The 25058-nt window shown below is 41.2% G+C and overlaps 1 protein-coding gene across 1 annotated transcript in view; it reads left to right on the top strand.

The window, feature by feature from the left end:
* The window catches only part of OAS3 (2'-5'-oligoadenylate synthetase 3), a 29672-nt gene extending 5885 nt beyond the window's left edge, over positions 1-23787 (top strand). The window contains exons 7-17 of the mRNA XM_056821707.1: positions 652-1017; positions 2619-2901; positions 5129-5304; positions 8488-8735; positions 9316-9460; positions 10253-10426; positions 16145-16427; positions 20761-20936; positions 21671-21909; positions 22436-22583; positions 22998-23787. Coding sequence (XP_056677685.1) covers positions 652-1017; positions 2619-2901; positions 5129-5304; positions 8488-8735; positions 9316-9460; positions 10253-10426; positions 16145-16427; positions 20761-20936; positions 21671-21909; positions 22436-22583; positions 22998-23009 — 2250 coding nt within the window. The 3' untranslated portion in view covers positions 23010-23787. The remainder of the gene's footprint in view (positions 1-651; positions 1018-2618; positions 2902-5128; positions 5305-8487; positions 8736-9315; positions 9461-10252; positions 10427-16144; positions 16428-20760; positions 20937-21670; positions 21910-22435; positions 22584-22997) is intronic.
* The last annotated feature ends 1271 nt before the right edge of the window (positions 23788-25058 follow it).

Below are 25058 nucleotides of genomic sequence, written 5' to 3'. Positions count from 1 at the left end.
GGACTTTGATCTTGGTCTCTGCTGATCCAACCTGGAACGTGGGGGCCAGGCAGAAGGATTCAGCCCAGGGGGACTAACCTAAGTCATCCCCACTCATGTTTAGAGAATTACAGTAAAATAGTAACAGAAACAGTACTTACTGGGAATCTTTCAGTCTAAACTCCTCATTTTCTAGATAAGGGACTTGCCTAGAGTTACACCGTGACTTTGCAAAGCCCAAGTTTGTCCATCCCTAGACTGTGTGAGGATAAAATGAACTCTAAGGTCTGGTTCAATCCAAGGTATTCTCTTGAAAACTGGATTTTAATCAGTGGAAATAAGAATAAGGGCATCCAAAGGATCGTGTAACTGAAAGCATATAGGAGAAAAGAGTGGGGAATACTCCACTTTGGTTTGAGAGAACAGAATGGATGAGTCTGCAAGCATAAATTGAGTCAGATTGTATAAAGGCTTTGAATGCCAGGCAAAGGAACTCAGACCTTACTTCTAGGCATCAGAGAGTAAATGGGGAAAGATGTGATTATTTGAGGCTTAGAAAGAGTGTTCTAGCAACCTGTAGAGGATAGATTGGAGATAATATGGGGAGGGAAGCAGAGATGTAGGTGAAGGGTTTATAGAAGCAAAAATCTGAGAAAGACAACTCTATTTCAGAGTCTCCTGGATCCAGGACCAGAAGATAAAGTAGAAGAGCCTGTGAAGATGGAAAGGGGAAAAGCAAAGAACAATGGCAGCTTTGTGAACTCCATCCCTAAATGCCCAGACTCCTCAAACAGAAAGTCCCCCAAGGGGAAGCCTGGCGAGGAGAAAGCCAGCAAAGATATGGATCGGCACCAGACAGACATGGATCTCTACCAGACTCCAGCCAAGGATCTCGATAAGTTCATTCAGGACGTTCTCCGACCAGACATGGGTTTCCAGGAGCAGATGGGCAAAGTCACAGAAATTATCTTCAAGTGCCTCCGGGAAAAGTGCTTCCGATCATCTTCTCCAGCCATACGGGTACTGAGGGTCAGCAAGGTGAGAAGGGGCCATGGGGAAGGGAGTAGGCTCTTTAGTCACAAATGCCCTTCAAGTGGGATGCGGCTCAGAAAGGGCTGTTCCTCCTGGGGTTCAGGGACCAGAACTGATCCTTCTGGGAGCCCCTCTCTTTCTAACCAAATGTTGGCATGGAGATGAAATCTGCTTAGGAGGCCCATCCAAGTTGAGTTTCAAGGGAAAGATGTGGATGGAGAAGACAGAAATGCCTGTCCAGTTTACTTCAAGCCAACTATATATGTAGCAAAAGACAACATGATATAATGGGAAAAGTAGGTGGTAGGATGCCTAGACACTGGGCCTGGAGTCAGAAAGACGCATCTTCTTGAGTTCAAATCCAGCCTTGGATGCTTACCCACTATGCAACCTTGGGCAAGGCATCCAACCCTGCTTGTCTCAGTTTCCTCATCTATAAAATAAGCCAGAGAAATAAGAGGCAATCCACTCTAGGATCTCTCCCAAGAAAACTCCAAAGAGGGGTCACAGAGTCAGATGTGACTAAAATGCGTGAACAACAAAAGGTAACAGCAGATAGAATGCTGACCCTGGAGTTGGGAAGACCTGTGTTTAAATCCCGCCTCAGAGGGGCAAGTTGCTTAACCTGCCTGCCTCAATTTCCTCCTTTGTAAAATAAAGACCATGATAATACCTGCATTCCAGGGTTATTGTGAGGATCAAATATGGCAATATTTGTAAAGTACTTAGCACAGTAGAAGGTACTTAATAAATGAATATTTTATTCCCTCTTTCTTTAAAAGCCAAAGCTTTGTATTTGAACCCAGAAGTAATGGGATTGTCAGAAGGCTGAAATGAGGTAACGTGTATAAAGTGTTTTGCAAAGCTGTCAATCACAAGCTTCATGTCAGCTCTCCATTCTTTTTTTTTTAATTAATCAATTAATTTAGAATTTTTTTCCCATGGTTACATAATTTGCTCTCTAATCTTATATGAGGTTCTGGTTCTATTCAGCCCAGCAGGCAGCAGCTTTCTGACACTGAATCACTGATAACCAGTGAGATGTTCCTCTCAAATCCATGAAGGGTTCAGGAAAGGCCTTCAGTGCTTTCCCAACTCTGATGATCCATTCTCTTTCTTGAACTAATTAGACTTCTGATTTCCTTGGTATTGGGAGCCCGTAGAGGAGGAAACTTCCTCTTTTCATTGCTAGAAGGACTTACCTAGAACACTGAGAAATTAAGTGCCTTGCCCAGGTTGGAAGGGCCAGAAGGTGTCAGGAGTGGGATTTGAACACTCTTTAATTGCTTCCCTGCTCCAGAGACCATTCCAAACTGTCACATTTTGGGGATGGCACTGAGTCTGGTACTGGACCAGATGGTGACCCAAATGGGACTGAAAATGAAGGGAGGGGAATAGACCAGATGACTCTGAACCCAAAGAAACTTGAAAATAGTAACTGTTTACAAAGTACCATCTCTATAGAGAAAATGATCCAGCAGTTTGGAGCCAAGAAGCCAAATGGCTGGTTGTATAATGGATTCTTTTCCATTTCCCCAATTGGATTTTAGTGATTTCTAAGTAGTGGTCTACCTCAGGACTTTAGGCTGCTCTTGTCTCCCCCTCAGGGTGGCTCCTATGGCCGGGGCACAGCCCTGAGAGGAGTCTGCGATGCTGACCTCGTCGTGTTCCTCAGCTGCTTCAAGACCTATGCTGACCAATGGGCCTGGCCACCAGAGAACTTTGCTGAAATCCGGGCCCAGCTGGAAGCCTGTTGGAAGAACCAACCACAGGCCTTGAGGCTCCACTTCTGTCCCCAAGAAGACCATGGAGCCTTGAGATTCCAGCTGATGTCAGCTACTCCTCCTGGCCAGGTGGACGTTTCCCTTCGGCCTGCCTTTGATGCCTTGGGTGAGTGCCTGGGCAGCATGAGGGGACATCCTTTCCCAGAAAAGAATCTGTTATAACTCTATAATTCTCTATAAATGCCACAGGGACTTGGATTTCTTCCACTGGAGTGTTCAGAGTCTGCCATATTTTATCGGTCAAGCTCATAAATCACTTCAAGTCTTGCATGGTTAACACTAAGCATTACTACAGAATAATAATAATTATAGTGAATATTTATACACTTGAAGGTTTTCAAAACACAAAAATATTCTCTTATTTGAGCAAAGAATAGAAGGGATGAGAGAGGCTTCAGAATGAAAGGTGTCTAAGAGCTGGGCATGGCCTTGGAAGAGGGAATGGCAGAGCTGGGAAGGGCCTTATTCTTAGCAATTCCTTTAGAGAGGAAATGGCTTTATTATCACTGAATTGTACATTTCTAGAATTAACTGGTGAAAGCATTTTCGTGTATATTATTGTGATGCTTTTGTATCATCTGATTCTCACAACCCCTCTCAAAGGAGTAAATTGACTTGTTAGAGATCTGAGAAACTAAGGACTCATGTTTCCAAATTGTGGCCCTGCATTTTCCCCCCAAAACTGGTGTTTCCAACTACAGATCTGAACTCCATGTTTCTCTGCTCACAGAACTTTTAGTACCCAGTGCTTTTCCTTTGTAAAATCTGGACATCACCTCATAACAGTCAACTCTCGCCATTTTTCCTCTCTGGGCTCTATGTCTCCCACCACCATGACTCCCAGTATCTGCCCTTGAGTCAAGTCAAGCCAAAGGGGGGAATCTGGGGAGAGCTGAGCAGAGAACTGAGACAATTCATAGAACCACAACACTTGAGGGCCATAAGAAGACCTTGCTGGACTCTTAAGAATCCCAGCTCTCACACAGCTAATAAGTGGCCATCCAGCCTTGGCTCAAAGCTCCCCAAAGAGGGGGCTTCCTCCAACATTTAGGTCAGCCTGTTGCACTGTTGGATGGGTTTCACTCTGAAAAAGCCCAGACTGGCCTCTTTGCAGCTCCCCATTCCTGGAGGTCATGTCCCACTTTCAGGCCCCAAATCGCACATTCCATTCCTGATTCTTATTGAGCTTGTGATTCAGGCCTTTTTCAGAATTTCCAGGTAACCAGCTCTCTCCCCATCTTGTACTTATGAGTTGATTTCTTATACCTTTATATGAGACTTTACATTTATCTCCACTGGATTTCATCCTTTAAAGGATGTATTTTTTTTTAATTTTTGTTCTGAATTTATCAAATACCAAGTGAGGTAGCTAGGTGGTACAGTGAATAGATAACAGGATAATAGATAAAAGGAAGTCACTGAGTATAAATCCCATCTCAGACCCTTACTAGTTGAGTATCCCTGGACAAGTCACTTAAACTGTGCCTCAGTTCCATCCTCTGTAAAAGGGAGATGATAATAATAGCACCTCCTTTCAGGGTTGTCATGAGGATCATTGAGTTAACTTGTGTAAAGTGCTTTGTAAACCTTAAAGTACTAAGTGAGTGCTACAATGAATAAAAATAAAATGGGTACTCTCTTAATAAAAGAGGATCAGACATAAAACTAGAACTCTATCATGTGAAACTTGTTTAAAAAAACATTCAAAATAAAATAAAATAAGTTCAGCCTAATGCTCAGAACCTGTTAATATCCTTGGGGATCCTGAGCCTGCCATCTTGGCTGGTAGCTCTCCCTTCCTTTTTGAAGTCATCCACATGTTTGATAAAAATTCCAGGTCTTTTACTAGTCTATAATGAATGAGGTTTGGGAATCATTAAGACTTTAAGACCTTAGACTACAGATTAGAGCCTCAGAACCTATTTGGCTGTTGGTGATGCAAACCTTAAGCAAATGACAAGATGGTGCCATGGAACAAACCCTACATTTGGAGTCAAGAGACTTGGATTCAGACATACTAAAAACAACTTTGAGCAAGTCTTTTTTGGTTCCTGGTTCCTGATCTGTGAAAGGAAGGAATCCAACTGGATAATCTCTAAGGTCTCTTCTATGGTCTCTCTAAGGTCTCTAAGGTCTAACCTATGTCTAACTTCAAAGAGAAGTCTCATAACTTTCATATTGGACCTCTGATTTGGGGGAGAGATGGCATGAGAATAAGACAGTCTTTTGGTTCAGAGTGGGAAAACTGGCTTCTCTTTGGCATCCCCAACCCTGAAAGAGAAAGCCTGTTTAATTTGTGGCAAAGAGGCAATACGTATGTTGTTTCTCCACAGGGCCTCTCAACGCTGGCTCCAAACCTAGACCCCAGGTCTATGTAGACCTCATAAGCAATGGTTCTCCAGCAGGCACATACTCACAGTGTTTTACTGAGCTCCAGAGAGATTTTGTCAACAGTTGTCCTTCTAAGCTAAAGAGTCTCATTCTTCTAGTGAAACACTGGTACCAGCAGGTAAGATCTTGGACACATGAGCCATGACAAAAAAAAATGCTGTAATTAAAACTATTAAAAAATAAAATCTCCAAACTATTTTCTTTAAAAAAAAAAAAAAGAAAATGCTTCTAGTTTATCCCGAATGCAGATGGTATTTGTTCTTGGTTTTAGATAGATAACTACTTGTCATGTTAAGGAAAATACCATTTATTCCAATGCTTTCTAGTATTTTCCATGGAAATGGTGTTATATTTTGTGAAAAAAAATTCTGCTTTTATTGAAATAATCATGATTTTTGTTGTTTTGTTATTAATATGATCATTTATGCTTGTAGTTTTCCTGATATTAGACTACATCTGCATTTCTGGTAAAAATCCAGCCCAATCATAATGTAGTTATTAGGGATATATTACCATAGTCTCCTTGATAATATTTTCTTTAAAATTTTCCATCAATACTCATTTAGGAAATTATAGTTTTTTCTTTGTTTTGGCTTTCCTTGGTGTAATTATCAAGATCATATTCATGTCACAGGAAAAATTTGATAGCACTACTTCAATTATTTTTTCAAATAGTTTATGTAAGATTGGAACTCATTATTCTTTGAATGTTTGATAGGATTTGCTTGTAAATCCATGTGGTCCTAAGGTTCTTTTCTTAGGAAGTTCATTTATGGCTTATTCAACTTCTTCTTCTAAGTTAGAATTATTTAAGGATTCTATTTCCTGCTGAGTTAATCGGAGCAATTTATATTCTTGCAAATATTAATTTTTTAAATTTAGATTGTTAGATTTTTGGCATGTAGTTGAGTAAAATAACTTATTGTTTTTATTTTATCTTTTTTTAGTTATAAAATCACATTTTTCTTTTTTAATAATGGTAATTTGATTATGACAAGTTCACCCTTCCATGGAGAAAGCTATTACTTCACACTATATTCTATGGAGGACAGTCAAGTGATGCAATGGATACAGCTGAGTCAGGGTGACCTGAGTTCAAATCTGACCTCAGGCATTTACTGACTAGGTGACCCTGGGCAAGTCATTTAACCATTTGCCTCAGTTTTCTCAACCAAACTAGACACGAGAATAGCAAACCAATTTGCCAACCAAAAGAATCCAAATTGAGGCATGAAGTTTGGGACATGACTGATCAGCCAAAGAAAAATTTACTTTATTTTAAAAGATAAAATTAGTCAATGGTTTACCTAGTTTTATATATTAGTTCAATAGAATTTTTTGTTTTCAATTTTGTTCATCTCTCCTTTGATTTTCAGGATTTCAATAGTGGTTTTAATTCCAGATTTCTATTTCATGCATTTAAAAAAATTGTTTGCCCAATTATTGATCTCCTCTTTCTCTCTTTTATTGATATAAGAATTTAGAAATATAAAATTTTTCCTAAGTAAACTTTGGCTTTATCCCACAAATTTTGATTTGTTTTCTCAGTTGTCATTAACTTTATTTTTTAAACCCTTACCTTCTGTCTTAGAATTGATACTAAGTATCAGTTCCAAGGCCAAAGAGTGATAAGGGGCAAGCAATTAGGATTAAGTGACTTGCCCAGGGTCACATAATTAGGAAGTGTCTGAGGTCAAATTTGAACCCAGGACTTCTAATTCTCTAGACCTGGCACTCTATCCACTCACTCTAAGTCACCTAGCTGTTCAAATTATTAACTTTAATGAAATTATTGATTGTATCTATGATTTGTTCTTTGATCCACCTAATTTTTTAGGATTCACTTAGTTTCCAATTAATTTTAATCTATACTTCAAAGGCCACTTATTTAATGTAACTTTCTTTCATTATATTTAGAAAAAGATGCACTTAATATGTCTGGTTTTCTGTATTTGTAAAGATGTGACATAATGCATGGTCAGTTTTTGAGTAGGTGACATTCATAGCAGAGAACAGGCATATTTCTTTCTATTCCCATGCAGTTTTTTCTAGAGGTCTACTATATCTAACTTTTCCAAAATTCTATTCATCTCCCTAACATTTTTCTTGTTTATTTTATGATTAGATTTATCAAGGTCTGAGAGAGGTAAATTGAGGTCCCCTACTAGTTTTACTGTCTCTGAAAGTCATTTAATTTTTCCTTTTATAATTTAAATACTTTGCCATTTTGTACACTTTGATACCAATTCATTGTCTGTGGTACCTTTTAGCAAAGTGTGGTTTCCCTATTTACTTCTTTTAAATTAGTCTAGTTTTGCTTCTCTTTTGTTTGAGATCATGATTGCCATCCCTGACTTTTTTACTTCAGCTAAAGCACAATAGATTCTACTCCAGCACTTTACTTTAACTCTCTCTCCCTCCCTTCCTCCCTCTCTCTCTCTCTCTTTCTCTCCATATATATGTAATATAATATATGTATATATATGAAATATAATATATATGCATATAAATATATATATCTTCAAATATCTTTCTTGCAAACAACAAATTGTTGGATTTTGATTTCTAGTTCATTCTGCTCTCCTCTTCTGTTTTACAGGTGAGTTTATACCATTCATATTCACAGTTATGATTAATAACTGTGTATTTTGTTCTATCCTATTCTCTTATCCTCTTTTTTTAACCCTGTCCCCTCTTAAGAGTCTACTTTATGTCTGATTACTGCCTTCCTTAACCTAACTTCCCTTTTATCTCCCCCACCTTTCTCATAACCCCTTTAAATAAATAAGTCCTATTATAAAAGCTGACTATTTTTTTTAAAGATTTGCAAAGTATTTACATACATAAGCAATATGTTCTAGGGAATTCTGTGCTCCACAAGGTCAAAGTTGTTTTCATAGTAATATTGACTTTTAATTTCAAATAAATATTATATAAATATTTATATTATTATATATTATAAATATATATTATAAATAAATAAATGAAATATTAATAAATATAACCCAGAGAAACAGAAACTTTTGGGGAATCCTTAATAATTTTTAAGTGTGTAAAGGATCCTGAGACCAGAATACCCACTAACATACAATAATATCACCCTTAAACCTCATAACAACCCTGCAAGAGAGTATATCAGGTCTCATTTCAATTTTATCTCTGTTACACTTATCTCATCAGCTAGAGGGAATGCTCCCAACATTAGGAAACCTGTCTTCTCTTCTGTTACCTGTAGCATCCAGCATGAGACTAGATGCACAGTAAAAAAGATCTATGGATTAATTGCTTTTGGTTCAAATAGGTTACATCTCATAAAGCAGGCAGACAAGACGATGAGTGCTTGCCCCCAGTCTATGCCCTGGAGCTCTTGACCATCTATGCCTGGGAGCAAGCAGGGAGAAAGAACAAATTCCATGTGGCTGAAGGTTTCCGGACCGTCTTGGACCTCATCCGGGAGTACCAGCAGCTCTGCATCTACTGGACAGTCAACTATGACTTCTCAGATAAGACCATCAGGAGTTGTCTACAAAAGCAGCTGCAGAAACCCAGGTGTCCAGTCTTCTCCCCTACCACTTCTTGGTTCTTCCCACTTTGCTCCCCTGGAGTTAAAGGCTATATATGCCATGAGCCCAAAGTCAAAATAAGGCAGTATTGGAAAGGAAGAAAGTGAGGTAATCTGGAACTAGTGGAAAAGCCCAAGAGAGTAGAACCAATAATAATGATAATATCTAGACTTTATTTAGTGTTTTAAGGTTTGTACAATGCTTGACATATGTTCCCTCATTAGATCTACACTGCAACCCTACCAAATAGGTGCTATTATCCTCATTCTACAGATAAGGAAATTGAGGTTAAGGGACTTTGCCCTAGGTCAGGCAACTTTCCTAAGACACGATTTGAATTCAGGACTTCTTGATCTCAAGTCCAGCATCTATATCTAGCTATCTACTAGGATAGTTGCCCTTCTCAAGAGATACAATGGAGCCTCTTAGCTATTTCTTCTCCAATCTCTATTGTCCCAACTAGGTCCCACCTCATATTTCTTCTTTGTGCCCTTTCCTACAGTCTTCCCTGATCCCATGGCAGAGAAGGCTCCATCCTCATTTATCCTGTGTACCCCAAATTGCAGGCCCCTGATCCTGGATCCAGCAGACCCCACCTGGAATGTGGGCCAGGGGAACTGGGAGAGGCTGGCTCAGGCAGCTGAAACCTGTGGGAGTCAGTCCTGCTTTGTGAATGGGGATGGGTCTCCAGTGAAGCCATGGGATGTGATGGTAAGGGGAAGGGCCTCTCCAAGGAATGCTCCCCTCTCAAGGGGAACACTGTGATCTCTCCCCCTAATACTGGTATCCTGATGAGATCAGTCATGATGAAAAACAAAGACAAGGAGAGCATCCAGCATGGTGCAACCAGGATGGCAAAGTCTCCTGAGTCTGCGGACACATTAGAATGGGTTGAAGGAACTAGGGGTGATTGGAGTAAAGAAGAGAAGGCTAAAGGAGAAGGTGGGAGGAACATGATAGCTGTGTTCAAGAAGGGCTGTCCTGCGTGGTCTGGGAAAGGGAATTAGAGCAGTTTCACTGGATTTTGCTAAATGACACTTCATAAAGGACTTTCCTCATAGGGTCAGGTAGACCAAGCACTATTATTGCCATTTTACAGGTTGGAAAACTGAGTCTCAGAAGGTCCTAGGTCATCTAACTTCCAGGTTAAAACTGAAGAGAGATATAGTCTTATGTATCTTATTTTGATGGTGGTGGAGGTTTAATTAAGCTGCCTGGGTATATCTGAGGCTCAGTTGTTTTAGGGTTTGTTTTTTTTTCAGTTGAGGGCATTCCCATATCCAGATTCCCACCCTAGCCCTTGACTAAAGTTGAGGCCAGAATGATATAATGGCTCTGAAGTCAGAAGGCTTGGGTTCTAATCCTACCTCTGATACCACCTGAGTGACCTTGGGTGATTTGATTCTCTCTCCTGGACTTCAGTTTCCTCATCTGTCAAGATGAAGGGACTGGCTTATACACCCCAATCTATAACTCCATGATCTTTGGGGTCTTTCTCTTCAGCCAGCTCTACTTCAACAAACTCCATCCTGGGACCTGGACCACTTCATCAGCAAATTCCTCCAACCCAACCGAGAATTCCTGGGACAGGTGAACAGAGCTGTGGACATCATCTGCTCATTCCTGAAAGAAAACTGCTTCCGAAATTCATCCACTAAGGTCCTCAAAGTAGTTAAGGTAAGCCACAAAAACTTCCTGAGGGTCCCCAGAGGAAGCCCTGACCTCAGGCACTCCCCATAAGCAGAAGGGTTTAGAGATGACCCTAGACAGTTCATCTGGAAGGTACAAGTGGAATGAAGAGAAGATTAATTTAATTTAAATCTAATTAAGTACCAGCTGTGTTCCAGGCACTGGGCTAAGCACTTTATAAATATGTTCCCATTTAATCTTCACAACTCCTTGGAGATAGGTGCTAATATTATCCTCATTTTACAGATGAAGGAATTGAGGCACACAAAGGTTAAGTGACTCTAAGGAGAGTAGATATTTCCCTTAGGGGAAATTGAGTGGTGCCATAGTGCACAGAGCACCAGGCCTAAAGTAAAAAAGATTCAACTTCCTGGATTCAAATCCAACCTTACTGGCTAATGTAATCCTGGGCAAGGTACTTCACCCTGTTTACCCCAGTTTCCTCATCTGTCAAATGAGCTGGAGAAGAAAATGGAAAACTAGTTGTGTGTCCCTAGGCCAGTCATTTAACCTTGTTTGCCTCAGTTTCTTCATCTGTCAAATGAGTTGGAGAAATAAATGGCAAACTACCTGTGTGTCCCTGGCAAGTCACTTCACCCTATTTGCCTCAGTTTCCTCATCTGTCAAATGAGCTGGAGAAATAAATGGCAAACTACCTGCGTGTCCCTGGCAAGTCACTTCACCCTATTTGCCTCAGTTTCCTCATCTGTCAAATGAGCTGGAGAAATAAATGGCAAACTACCTGTGTGTCCTTGGGCAAGTCATGTCACCCTGTTTGCCTCAGTTTCCTCATCTTTCAAATGATCTGGAAAAGGAAATGGCAAACCACTCCAAGATCTCTGCCAAGAAAACCCCAAATGGGATCACAAACAGACCCAACTGAACTACTAAAAAACAACCACAACAAGAAGGATAACTCCATTGAGTGAGGAGAGATGATCCAAGGAGAACAGTAGTTCTGCCAGCTTTTCTAATCCACTGGAAGACTTCCTAGAAATCTCAGAGAGCCCATCCCCTCCATTCCATCCCACTCCCCAGCTCTTAAGCCAAGTTATTTGTCTTCAGTCGACACCAGGGCACAATGGTAAGTAAAGTTACCCAGCTAAGCACTGAGTCACCTTTGCAGTCCCAGAAGTAGTAGAAAGTTCAGTCCTGACACAGAAAAGGGCAACTCCCAGGATAGTGGCTAGGTCAGAGCCGAGCAAAGAACTTTAGGGAATGGCGAAAAGCACTGTGACTTGGGTTCAAATCCTTCTTTTAGTGACCCGTATGACTTAGGGCAAGTCATTTAAACGCTTTTCTTGGTCTCAATTTCTTAATCTGACAAATGACACCATTAAAACTAGAAGGTGTCTCAGACCTCTTCTAGGACATCTGAATGGCATGGGGGTTGGGTTGGGGGGGGGGGGAGAAGGAAATGCCCACAGAAGATGGGATACTTTTGCTCCCACCAGTCCTTCTGGCTAGACTACACTCAACCCCAACCCCATCTTTGCCAGATTAGATACTACTCATCCTTCCCTGTCTCTGAAGGCAGACAACCTGGCTTCAAATTCAGTCTCTGACATTTTCTACTTGTGTAGCCTTAGGCATAAGTTTCTTTCTTAGTAAAATGAGATGGTTGGACTAGAATGATTCCTTCTACCTCTAGACCTGTGATCCCATGAATACTCACAGCCTTTGTCTGTACCTGTCTACAGCACACATCCCAGGGTGTGCTGGAGCCAGCTCACACCAGCTTTGAGAGCTGCTAGTTAAATATTCAGTGTGATTGGCCAGGGATCACAAGTTAATGAGAGGCATTATTGTCATTGTTATAGCTATCATTATATATTTCCATCTTTCTTATAGGACTCTGGGCTAATATTTGTTGAATAAATGGACCAAAGTAGAGTCAAAATCTAGACAGACCAGGGTTAGTCCGGCCACATGAGAGTGAGACACCAAGACAGTCTGATATGAAACCAGCAAAGAGTCTGGACCCTTCTTACATTATCTCATCAGATCCTTGCATCAGTCTTGGCAGGGAGAAAGGTAGGGCTCATTATCTCAAGAGGAAGAAACTGAGGCACAGAAAGTGTTTGTTACTCTCCCAAGGTCATACAGTCAGTAAATTATGTGGTCCAGACTGGAAGCCAGATGTACCCCAAATCCAGTACTTTTTCCTCTAGTGGAAATGGAAGAGGAGTCAGTCTTGGGGGCATGGAAGAGTCAGCAGATTTCTTGCCCTTAATCTAATGTCATTATCAGTATAGAGAACAGGGAAACCTAATTTCTGCCAGAACTAAGGCAGGGTGATTGGGGCTATGTCCCAGGGAAGAAAATGTAAAGGGCAGCAGTCCTGGTTGTCCTTTACAAAAAAGGCAGTAGAGATTCCTAGTATGGAGAGGAGCCTCGTGAAAGGGCAGTGAGACTAGGGACAGGAGAAGGCTCCTGCTATGTGAGCAGTTAGACTGTGTGGCTCACATGGCATCTCCCAGGAATTTGTCAGATCAGAGAAGAAGGAGTGAGGGCCAACAGTGGTAACCTATCAGGTGATTCCTCACAATCTGACCCAAAAGGAGGAGAACCACAGCCTAAGGACCAGGGGCGGGCTGGAAAGTGATCCTGCTCCCTACTCCAAGACCAGCCAGGACAGAGGAGAGATGGGGCTCTTCACATTGTTATGGAAGAAATATCTCCTCTTTGAGTTCATGTGATAGATTCCTGCTGCCCAAGTAAATCTACCACAAATCAAGAAATTCTAGAGGTAAAAACCTAGGTTTTATCAAGCTTAAGCACAACTTCAAAAGGTAGAAAAATAATACTGAACCCAGATTAGGATTCTGTTTTGTTTAATTTATTTATTTATTCTTAAATATTTTCCTTGGTTAAATGATTCCCAAATTAGAATTCTAAGAAGTTTTTTTAATAAACAAAATCATATCAGAGAGATGAAGACAATTTATTTTCTATATTGTCATCTCATGCATCCTTTTGGGCAGTTAGGTGGTGAAGTGGAGAGAGTGCTGAGCCAGGAAGTCTAACTCACTTTCCCAAGTTTAAATCTGGCTTCAGATACTTCCTGGCTGTGTGATCTTGGACAAGTCATTTAACCCTGTTTGTCTCATTTCCCTCATCTGTAAAATGAGTTGGAGAAGGAAATGCCAAACCACTCCAATATGTTTGCCAATGTCAGGATTAAAATTATCTCTAGCGGGAGCAGCTGGGTAGCTCAGTGGATTGAGACCCAGGCCTAAAGACAGAAGGTCCTGGGCTCAAATCTGGCTTCAGACACTTCCCAGCTGTGTGACCCTGGGCAAGTCACTTAACCCCCATTGCCTAGCCCTTATTGTTCGTTTGCCTTAGAACCAATACACAGTATTCATTCTAAGGTGGAAGGTAAGGGTTAAAAAATTATCTCAAGGGACTGATTTTGGCGTAAGAACAGCAATTTATTTATTTTATTTATATACCCACTTATTGGTTAGACCAGCATCATAACTGACAAAGAGATATAAGTCTCCAAGGCTATCTCTAATGATCAGGGACAACTTGGAAGCTGGGTCAGGCAGCTTGATAAATAAGAGGTTTTGGAACTCTTTAGTCAGCTCCTGCCTTGAACACCCCAAGATGTCTCTAATGGGTGGATAGCTAATTAAGAGGTGGTCTATCAAACCATCTACCTCTCCCCATACTGATATCAGATCATGAGGAACAGAGACCCAGGAAAAGAATCCTTGTCCCCTTCCCTTATTAACCAAATTCTGTTAAAAAGGAAGACATTCCTTGGGTTTCCCAAGGTCAAAGAAAAGGTAAAAAACAGTAGACTAAATGGAATCTCTGACCCAGATCCTAGATACCGGAATACACAGTCATTCTCACTTATGTGATACAAGAATTATTATATGAAGAATAAGTTCTCACACCAAGAAGACCCCATGTTGGGTCACGAAGAGTTGGACATGACTGAAATGACTCAACGATGACATTCTTTTAGGCTATAAAAGTGTTTAAAAAGACCAATTCATCATCTCCTGCCTCCTTCAATATCATGAACACTGAACTCCAACAGGACCATAAATGTATCCATCTCCAAAGGAAAGAAACCTAGTTAAGTTAAACTAAGGCAGGTTACAATTCAACTGCATTTAGGAGGTTCATAATGGATTGAGTGAGAGGGGAGATAGGCATCCTTACAGTTATAGTCAGTAAAATCCTTCCTCACATGACTAAATCACTTTGGGAAGCTCAAGCTCCCTTTCTGCTTCTTATCAGAGGAATATCCCAAAGTCTTCCCTTAATTCTGACAGTCCACTAGTCAGGATTTTAGTCAAATGAGACAGGCTTTCAGTTAGCCAAAAGTTGCAGAAGGAATAGCTTTAAGCCCTGAATAATAAATAATAAAAGAAATAGTAACATCCTCATAACAATCTATAGAATTCTCATAATAAGGTGTGATAAGACCTGGGAAAGAAACCAGTAATTCAGTTCCTATTAAAGGGCAAGAGCATCCTGGAAATATCTCTGCCTCCCCCATCTTGGGTACCTTTTCTTTCTTTGGAAGTTCTTCCCTCCTTGGCTTTCCTGCCAATGAGAGCCAGGATTCATAAGGAGGACCCTGGTCCAAGCTCAATTTCTTGTGTTGAGCCATGGAATCAGGAGCAAATCAAAAAGCTTGGACTCCAAGAAAAGCTCAACAGCCTCCATGAAAGAGAATTGGACTGGGAGTTGAGACATCCAGTCTCATGCACTCCAACATTCTAACACTAATTCTGGGCCTCTTTTTCCTCTATAATAATAATAGTTATTATTATTATTTAGTTAATAATAATAAGCATTTAAATAGTGTTTTAATATTCACAAGGCACTTTACAAATTACTCATTTGATCCTCATAACTCTAGGAGGTAGGTGCTATTGTTATCCCTATTTTACAGTTGGGGAAACTGAGGTCGATAGCAGTCAATTGAGGGCCATGTTCCCTGGGACCTAGTTCTGATCACTTGCCTTAGTTCTGGCTCTTTGTCAAAGCTAGATTACCCCATTCTCCATGTAGGTATAGATTCTAAATTAAAGGCAAAGAAATCTGCTGATTCCTCCCTTGGCCAGGGTTATACAGCTAGTAAGAGTCTAAAGGAAGATTTGAACTCAGATCTTCCTGACTCCAGGTGACTCTATCCACTTCAAGGGCTATAAAATGAAAAGTTAGACAAGGTGATCTCCAACACTCCTTCAAACTGTACCACTCCTTGAGTCTCTCAGTTCCACTTGAGGTGTCTACCTCAGCTTGGTCCTAGTATCAGTAAAAGTGGAATGACTTTGAGCAAGTAATTTCTCTAGGATTTCAATTTCGCCTTCCCTAAAATTAAAAAAAAAAATCCCAACTACTCATTTTATGTTTAATCTGCATTACTAACATTTTCTCCATCAATTTCTTATGCACGTGCAGTCAACCAACAATAAATCAAGTCTTAATTTGTGGGCTTTGTTGATTTCTAAGATGGAAACACATTAGATATTTAACAATCGGCTTTCACTGGCTGTGCAAACCGGCTCCAGCACAGGGATTATAATAGGAAGCTAATAAATGACCCCAGAAGGTTCTCTATCTCCGCTCTGAGGCCGAGTCCACTCGCTCCTCAGGGAGGGTGTCGTCAATGATTCCTGATCTCAGCTCGGACCTGACCCTATTCCCTTCTCTCCACGCCTCCCTCCCCCCATTCAGGGAGGCTCCTCAGCCAAGGGCACCGCTCTGAGGGGCCGATCCGATGCTGACCTTGTGGTGTTCCTTAGCTGCTTCGGCAGCTACTCGGACCAAGGAACCAACAGGGCGGAACTCATCGCGGAAATCCGAGCGCAGCTGGAAGCCTGCCGGCGACAGAAGCAGTTTGATGTGAAGTTCGAGATCTCCAAGTGGGAGAATCCCCGGGTGCTCAGCTTCACCTTGTTCTCCAAGTCCCTGGACCACAGCGTGGACTTCGACGTGCTTCCTGCCTTCGATGCGTTAGGTGAGCTGCTTTAAAAGGGAGAGGAAGGCAGTGGGGTGCTCCGCACTCCTTCCTCGTTCTCCCTTGGATGCTGCGCTGCTGGGACTTCTCACTCCCCATCTGGTGTTCCTCTGAATGTCTCTCTTCTGTCCGACTGATCCCTGTCCAGATCTCAGAGAACCCGAGCAGAGTGGAAATCTATTAGCCCCCGGTTGCTGCTTATTTGCCTTCAACCTGCATTTTGAGGTGCTGACTAAACCCTCCATACTGGCACAGTAGGTCCCCAGAGGACAGCTGACTGTTCCTTCCTCAGGAGTCTAGGGGTAACCCGGAGGGCTAGTTTCTAGAAACATCATTCACAAGCCCCTACCAGTGTGTTTCCCACTGGTCAGTGGCTTCCAGTAACTTTTTATTTTATTTTTTAATTTTTAATCCTTACCTTCCAACTTAGTATCAATCCTAAAATCCAAGAGTGGGAAGGGCTAGGCAGTTGGAGTTGAGTGACTTGCCCAGGGTCACACAGCTAGGAAGTATCTGAGGTCAGCTCAATTAACTTTTGGCAATGGTATTTACTGAGAACATATGGAAGGAATAGATGATATGAAACACCTTCTCCAGACTGAGGGTTCACTCCTCCCTGAACAGGAAAGGTCCCTGAGGAGCAGGTGCTCTAACAATACAGTGGGATGGATACTCAGAAGAGCTGGCATTGGTAGTCCTTTTCTTCCTTTCAGGAGGACTTAAAAATATCCCTTTAGGTGTAGTGTTCTGCTAGGCTCTGAGAATCAGTACCTTTCTAGTGTCCATAGCTGTCAGTCTCTTTGAAATAAGGGAGTCTTAAACTCTAAATCTGTTTCCCTCTTCACATAGTTATCCTCCTGGATCCTTCTGTATTTTCATCATTTCAGTAAAACTACTCTCTTCAGTAGCACCAATATTTCTTAGTTGCCAAATCCAATAGTCTTTTCTTGGTTCCATGTTCTCAGCAGTCTTTGGTGCTACTGATCACCATCTCCTTGATCCCCTCTTCTCTCTAGGGTTTCAGGTGCCTCCTCTCTTCTGGGTCTTCCTCTCTTCCTCCTTCTCCAGTTTTTCTCCTTCAGTCCTTCTTCAGATCATGCCCTTTCCATATGTGCCCCACAAGAATTCTGTCCTGGACCTTCTTCTCTTCTTCCTCTATATTATTTCACCTTCAGGTCCCATGGATTTAATCACCACCTCTAGGAGGATGATTTTCAAACCTGCCTATCCTATTCTAACCTCTCTGCTCACCTCTAAACTTGCATCCCTAACTTCATTTCATACATCTTGAACTAGATGTCTAGTAGACATATTAAACTCAACATAGCCAAAACTGAACTCAGTACCTTTCCCCCTTCCTAAGTTCCCTAGCACTATAGAGAGCCTCATGTACTTATTACAGTGCGTGGCACATCACAGGCACCAAATAAATGTTTATTGACTGACTGATTGACATCTGTGTGTGCAAAGGAAATAAGACTGACAGTTTGTGGGGGAAGGGGCAACTGGGAGTAGCAGTTGGGTCTTGTGACTAGCACTTCCTTCCTGCCAGGGTTTGAGTTCCTTCCAGGTGTTGGAGGAGAGAGGAGCTTGTTCAGCCCAATCTGGTGTGGTGTGCCTCTTCTTGGTTCAGCCTGACAATTCAGGCCCAATCTCTTCTGAAGGTCAGAATTGTTCTTGTTTGCTTTCTGTCAACTGCTAAGATTCTGAATTAGACAAAGCAAGGACTGATATAGAGTAGACGGGAGTGGGAGAAACCCTCCGCCAGCCTCTGGGGCCTGGCCTCAACTCTGAAGCTGAGGAAAAAACTCCAATCCCAACTGGTTATTAAACTTAAATTATTTGAATTCGCAGTCAGATAAGTGGACTATCTTTTCTGGTCATAGAGGGAGCTGAACTTCAGTTCAGTCATTCAACAACAAACAGTCCTTATCGGACCCCTACTGCTTCCTCTCAGCAGGGGGCATCTCTCTCCTTTGCTTCACCGAGCAATATTCTCTCTCTCCCTTCAACTCCTCCATACCCCCTGTGACAAGGAAATCACTTTAAAAGACTGATATATATTAATTTAAGGTCGCCAAGGAATTCAGCTATGTAATTCCTAAATGAAAACTCAAGTCAGCCGTCAGCCTTTTTTAGAGTTTAATTACAAACAGGAGGAAGAAAGGAATTAGAGAGAGAGAGAGAGGGATAGAGAAAGGGGAGAGAAGGGAATAGGGCTTAAATACCCCTTCTGTTTAGGCTGGGCCAAAAGGCCCAAGCCCATAGATAGCTGGGGCAAAGAAAAGAGATCAGTCCCTATTACTCACGTGACCAAAATGGAGAAACAGTCTCAGAGGCCCCCACCTTCAGCTTCCTTCAGAGCAAGCTTCTCAGAGCACACTCCAACCACTCCGACAAACTCCTCAACCACCACCCCTGAGTCTTCAGACCCCTCTATCTTTAAGGAAACCATCCAAGTTCCCTCCCCTCAGTTCTCATATCTACCAATCACTGTCCATCAATTTCCCTGTGCCAATGGAGGCTCTAGCTTAACCCAGGACCACCCAGAGGTCTCTGGCTTTGCACATGTCTGTTGAAGGTCATATTTTCAAATAATTAAATCTTTGATCCTTTGCTACAGCCCTTCCTAAATCCTGTTACCCTGAGTAGGGTAGAGATTGGAATAATTAAATTTTGATCTATGCTGCAGCCCTTCCTCAATCCTGTTAGGACTGAGTAGGGTGGAGATTGATTCCAAGTATCTCCATTGTATCAATTCTAAAATCAATCATGACTCAAAGAAATTCCTGTTCTATGCTTAAGCATAGGTCAAAGTCCTTTCCATTGTTCAGCAAAAGGTTTCTGTCCTAAAGTAATCTTAAGAGGGGAGGAGGAGGAAACTCTCATGCCAATGGGGTTCACATTCCAATAGCCAAGACCCACTATCAATAGGAAATTTTTCAAGTATGAAATTTCCCAATGGTGAAATTTCCAACATTTATAAGTCTAAGAAATTTTGAGGTTTACACCCCATACAGACCTTCTCTTTATCCCCCATTTTTCCAATCCTCCCATTTCCTTTCCCAATAAATATTACATGTGTCCATGTTGGTTCTTAATATGTCCTCTACTCTCAATTACTGGTACAGTCTCTCTAATAGCATTGTTAGTTCAGAAAGGAAAGGGACAGAGAACGGGTAGAGTTACACTGGTGTCATTCTTCCTTCCTGTTGGTATCTTCTGGTACAAGCAAGGGTCTGCCTCCTCATGGTTCTCTCACATCTATAGTTCTCTCCCACTTGACTGCTTTACTTATGGAATATATGTCTCTAAACTGGCTTCCTGCATTATACAAGGCCCCGAGGTGTATCAGATTCTTTCAGTCAAGCACATTTCCTGTGTAGCATCATCTTGTGTAGCATCATTTTTCCCAGTGACAAAAGTACTTCATTCCTCTCAAATTGGTAAAGAACTTACTTTACACCTAATTTATGATTTTTATTTATTGATTAATTCAATTCACCTGTCTGGAACTGTCTGAAAGAGTATATACAGTACCTTGAAAACTCTAATATTGATGTTAGCTATTATTATTATCTGTTTGTATTTCTTTCTCTTTCTTTTCTTCTTTCACTCCTGCTATCCTTCTCTCTTCTCTCTTCTCTGTTTCTTTTTTCTTAGCAGTTTATAAAACACGATATAGTCTTTCCCCCCCCTTTCTTCTTTCCTTCCTTCCTTCTTTCCTTCCTTCTCACCCTCCTTTGATGTCTCCTTTCTTTCCACTTCTCCATTTACTTCTTTTTATTTTTAAATCATATGAAGGTAAATTGATTGAGATAATAGAGAATGTCAGAGCTCAGGAGAACCCTTAGAACAGAGAATGTCAGAGCTGGAAATGATCTTAGATTAGTGAACTCATTGGTCAACCATTATTTATTAGGCACCTACATGCCATGAGTTTGGATGCCTAAGATCACAGAGAGTAAGTGGAAGATTTGGAACAGAGCCCCAGGTCTTCCTCATCTCTGGAGTGGTCCTCTGCACTCATCAGCCAATGGAATTGGGCTCAATGGCTTGTAAGGTTCTTCCAGCTCCATCTCTATGGCCCTTTGGTCCTGTAACTGCTCTTCACGTACTGATAAATGATCACTTAGGTCAGAACCTAGATAGGTAAGATATTTTACAATAACATATGCTCTTTTTCACTAAGCTGTATGATGTAAAGTTTTCAAGATGAACTACACCTTCAGTTTTGCCTGTCTCTCACATGCCAAAGCTCACTTTATACCTTACACAGGGATGAACTTAATACACTGGTAAATGGAATATGTTTTTTCCTCCATCATTTTAGGTCAATTGGGCTCAGGCACAAAACCCAAGCCCCAGGTCTACATTGATCTCATTGACAGCTACAATAACGGGGGTGAATACTCCACCTGCTTCACAGAACGGCAGCGGGATTTTGTTATCTCTCGTCCCACCAAGTTGAAGAGTCTCATCCGTCTGGTAAAGCATTGGTACAAACAGGTAAATCCCAATGGGCAGCCTTTTTGATTCTTCAGTACTGAGCCTTCAAAGACTTTTCCTTCGGTTCTAGGGTCTGTTTTAACTAGACTTTCCATGGTTTAAGTTTACTACCAACTCTGAAAATTTAGGTTCTAAAAATTCTTCTGGATCAGACAGTTCATGTTCTAAGGTCCCTTTCAGCTCTGACATCCCATATTCTAAGACCCTTTCCACTTGGACATTGCCAGTTCTTAGGCCCCTCCCAGTTCTCATATTCTATAGCATAAGGTCATTTCCACATCAGATCTGAGATTTAGTAGACGGGAAGGCAAGGGCAGGAACTGAGTAGCCTATTCTCAAAGACAAAGATCACCTGTGGTCCAGCCTCCTGGTTCTGGGGTCATATTTCAGCCCTTCCCAAGTTCATTTCCTCCCTCAATCACAACCATTCACCAAATCATGAGAATGTTAGCTCACAAAGACCTTGGAGATCATCTCGTCCAATCCCTTAACTTTATAGAGAAGATAACTGTGGCCCCAAGGAGATGAGTGTCTTGCCCAAGGTCACACAGGTAACAAATAGCAGAATCAGGATTCAAACCCAAACCTTCTGACTGCAAATCCCATGCTCTTTCCAAATAACTAAAGCCTCCCCAAAATACAAACCAACTCTTAGAACTCCTGCGGCTGTGGGGTTTGGGGTAAAGAAGGGTGGTATCTTTTTTCCCATTGCTCTTTCTGTTTTCTCTCACCAGTGTATGAGAGTTCCCAAAGGGAGAGGGCCACTCCCCCCACAGTATGCCCTAGAGCTCTTGACCATCTATGCCTGGGAACAGGGGAATGGGACAGCCCAATTTGACATGGTTGAAGGCTTCAGAACAGTCCTGGATCTGGTCCAGAATTACAAGAATCTCTGTATCCACTGGAAGGTCAATTATGACTCTGAGAATGAGATCATCAAAAATTTCCTAACTCAGCAACTCCGGAAACCCAGGTTCTGTTCTTTCCCTCCCCTTCCTGTATGGTATTCACTCCCATTACTCACCCCTCAAATCAAATCAAGAGGCACCTCATGTTAAGTGCTCGATTCTTAAGGGAAGGAGGAAAGGAACAAGAATTAAGTATCTACTCTATGTCAGGCACTATGCTAATAAGCATTATAAATATCATGTCTTGTAACAACAATTATATTTTAACTTTCTCCACCCCTCCTCCATGTTTTTCTCTGACTAGATAAAATCTCGAATTCTTTAGCACTCAAAGGGCATGGGATGTGGATATGGGTCTCTATTTGTGAGGCAGTGGAGAAAGGCACCAGAGAGAATACAAGATCACATATTTGGAATTGGAAGGAACATCTGATGTCAACTAATCTAACCTCTTTATTTTTTTGATGAGTAAACTGAGACCAAGGGTGGGAAATTAGTCTGGCATAAGGAATGGGCTGTGGATAATCCACATATATAGATAACCAAGAGTTAGCTATAACTAAGATAGATTCTCTTGAATGAAACCCATAGGCCAATCATCCTGGATCCTGCTGACCCAACTGGGAATCTAGGCCCAGGCACCCGCTGGGATCTTTTGGCAAAGGAAGCTGCCTCTTACACAAATTCTGTGTGCTGTGCAAACAAGTCTGGAGACTTTGTCCAGCCCTGGGTACTGAAGGTGAGAATCATCTTTGAGTGGCTCAGAATTGGGTGAAGGGTTGGAATCTCCTGAGGTTGTGTGATAGCAGCTCTGGCAAGGAGATGGAAACCCCCCAAAATGTCCAGAGCTAAGCAGTTCAGTAAAGAGGAAGAGAAAAGAAGACAGCTATGGAGTCCAGATAATCCTTCCTTTTCAACATTTGATTATGTGATCCAGGACCAAGGATCAGAACTGAGACTTATTGGTTTCCCTTCTCAGAGGCCTGTAGTCTCTTGATGGTGCCTTCTATGTCTTGGTTTTTCCAATGGCCCATTGGAGAATCTCCCATTTGCCTCCCAACTTTACCAGCAGAGGTTTAAGATTAGAGATGGTGCAATGGGACTTGAGTAGACTGGAATCAGTATCAAAGAGATGACCTTTGTATCCCTTTAGGACACTGCGTGAACCTGGGAATATCCTGCTTCCAAACCCCAAAGTCTTACTCATGTGGACATCATGGCTATCACTCCCTCTGCAGATGGAAATATTCCATTCCCATCCTCCCATCCAGAGCTGAGATTCAAGATCATTTGCCAGATGTGTGTGCATTTGCTTCCTTGAGGTGTTCTCTCCTATATACCAAATCACAGCCATATATACCTCTCCATTCCTCCCTCAGAGATTGTCTTAACTATGGATTATTCTTCCAGTTGGCAATGTTGCCAACCATTTTTTTCTATTCTCTCACCCTTTTGATTCTTCTTACCCATGCTTCAGGTTTCTATATTCGTTTCTTCACTATGTTGTCTTCTTCAGAGAGCTCCTTCCTTCTTGTGACTTCAGATATCACTTCTGTAGATGACTACTACATTACCCAACCTTGTTGGATTTCCTATCAGTCCCTCTAACTCATGTTCAAAACCAAATCATAAAATGCCAGACTGATAGATAGGAAGACCTGGATTCAAGTTTTACCTCTTATATTTTATAATCATGCACAAGTCATTTCATTTCTCTGAGAGTCAGTTTCCCTGACTGTAAAATGGGAATGTAATAATACTTGGAGGCCTACCTCACAGGATTGCTATAAAGTTCAAATGAAATAATGTCTATGAAGGACTTTGTAAACCTTGAAGTACTAGATTAATGTCGGTTAGTATTGTACAAGCACAGAAAGACAGTGGCCTTAGAATATAGGATCTGTGAAGAAGGGAATTAATATGAATAAATAATGTTTTATTGATGCATTTTGTTTTTATATTATCAAGATTTTCCCCCTTTCTCCTTCCTTTTGAGAGAACATCTACTTATAACAAAAGTTTTTTGTTATAGGAGTAGGGGAAGTTGGGGAGGAATTTCCTTTCAGAATTTCAAACAAAGTTTTGAGTTCTTCCGTGGTGATTTTCAAAAAGGGATGAACCCAGTTTATATCCCCTAGTAGTTTTGAAAGTCATTTAAAGTTTTGAGGTGGTCAGCCCTTAATTGTAAGTTGTGGTGAGAGATTTGATTAACTTTTTCAATAGTATGGCCTAGGTACCAAATGGGGAGTTTGTTTTGAATTATATCAGGTGCAATTTTTAACCCATACTTTGACAAATCCTTAACAGTGCTAGCCATGATCTTGTGCAGCTTAGCACTGTCAGGGTGAGTCAGCAGGATGTTCCCTCCCCCCACTTGCCTATGACTTTCTAATGCCAGTACTCTCACTGACATTCCTACAATTAAACTCATATATCCCTGTGCTACTATTATTTATCATGTGCTTTTACATGATAATCAAATCATTCTTTGCAGTTGTTTATAAACATTTAAAAATAAGAATCAATCAAGCTACTGCAAAGAATAATCTAATGCTAAAAGTGAACTATCTAGGGACTAAACTAGATAGAATGCAAACCCACTATGAGGAATTGCTCAAGGCTAAAGGGACAATGGAAGAAACTAAAGAACATGAAGCGACTAAATTAGAGGGTGCAACTAATTCAGATAAACCAACTAAATTAAAAATGGAAACTGAAGCATTAGAAAGCAAACCAGCTCATAAATTTCCTCTAAGGGAGGTAGCCATAGTGTCCCCAGAGCATGGTAAAGTGAATCTCATATGCCACAAAAAGTTTACACAAGCTGATATAGACAGTTTTAAGAAAAATATTCCATCATATGAAGAAGAACCCATGAGTGTTGTAAAGCAGTTCAAACATTTGGTTAAGCTTTACAGTCCTTCTTATGTGGACTTTGACATCCTTATTGATGTATTATTAACAAAAAGGTAGAAACAGCAGATTATACAGGACACTAATAATAACTCCCGAATTGCCGATTGGCCAACTTGGGATACTGGTTGGGAATATAACTCTTTTTTGGGCTGCATAGACTCAACTACAGCCAGAAAGACAATAATTGAAACTATGAGGCAGAATTCCAGACACCCAGGAACCTGGTCTAAATTTGATCACCTAAAACAGGAAGTGGGAGAGACTCCCTCCACTTTCCTCTATACAATTATTGACTGTG

Source organism: Monodelphis domestica, chromosome 3 (assembly GCF_027887165.1).
Source record: "Monodelphis domestica isolate mMonDom1 chromosome 3, mMonDom1.pri, whole genome shotgun sequence".
NCBI lineage: Eukaryota > Metazoa > Chordata > Mammalia > Didelphimorphia > Didelphidae > Monodelphis > Monodelphis domestica.
Note: the sequence above shows the minus strand (reverse complement) of the source record. Positions and strands in the feature narration are given on the sequence as shown.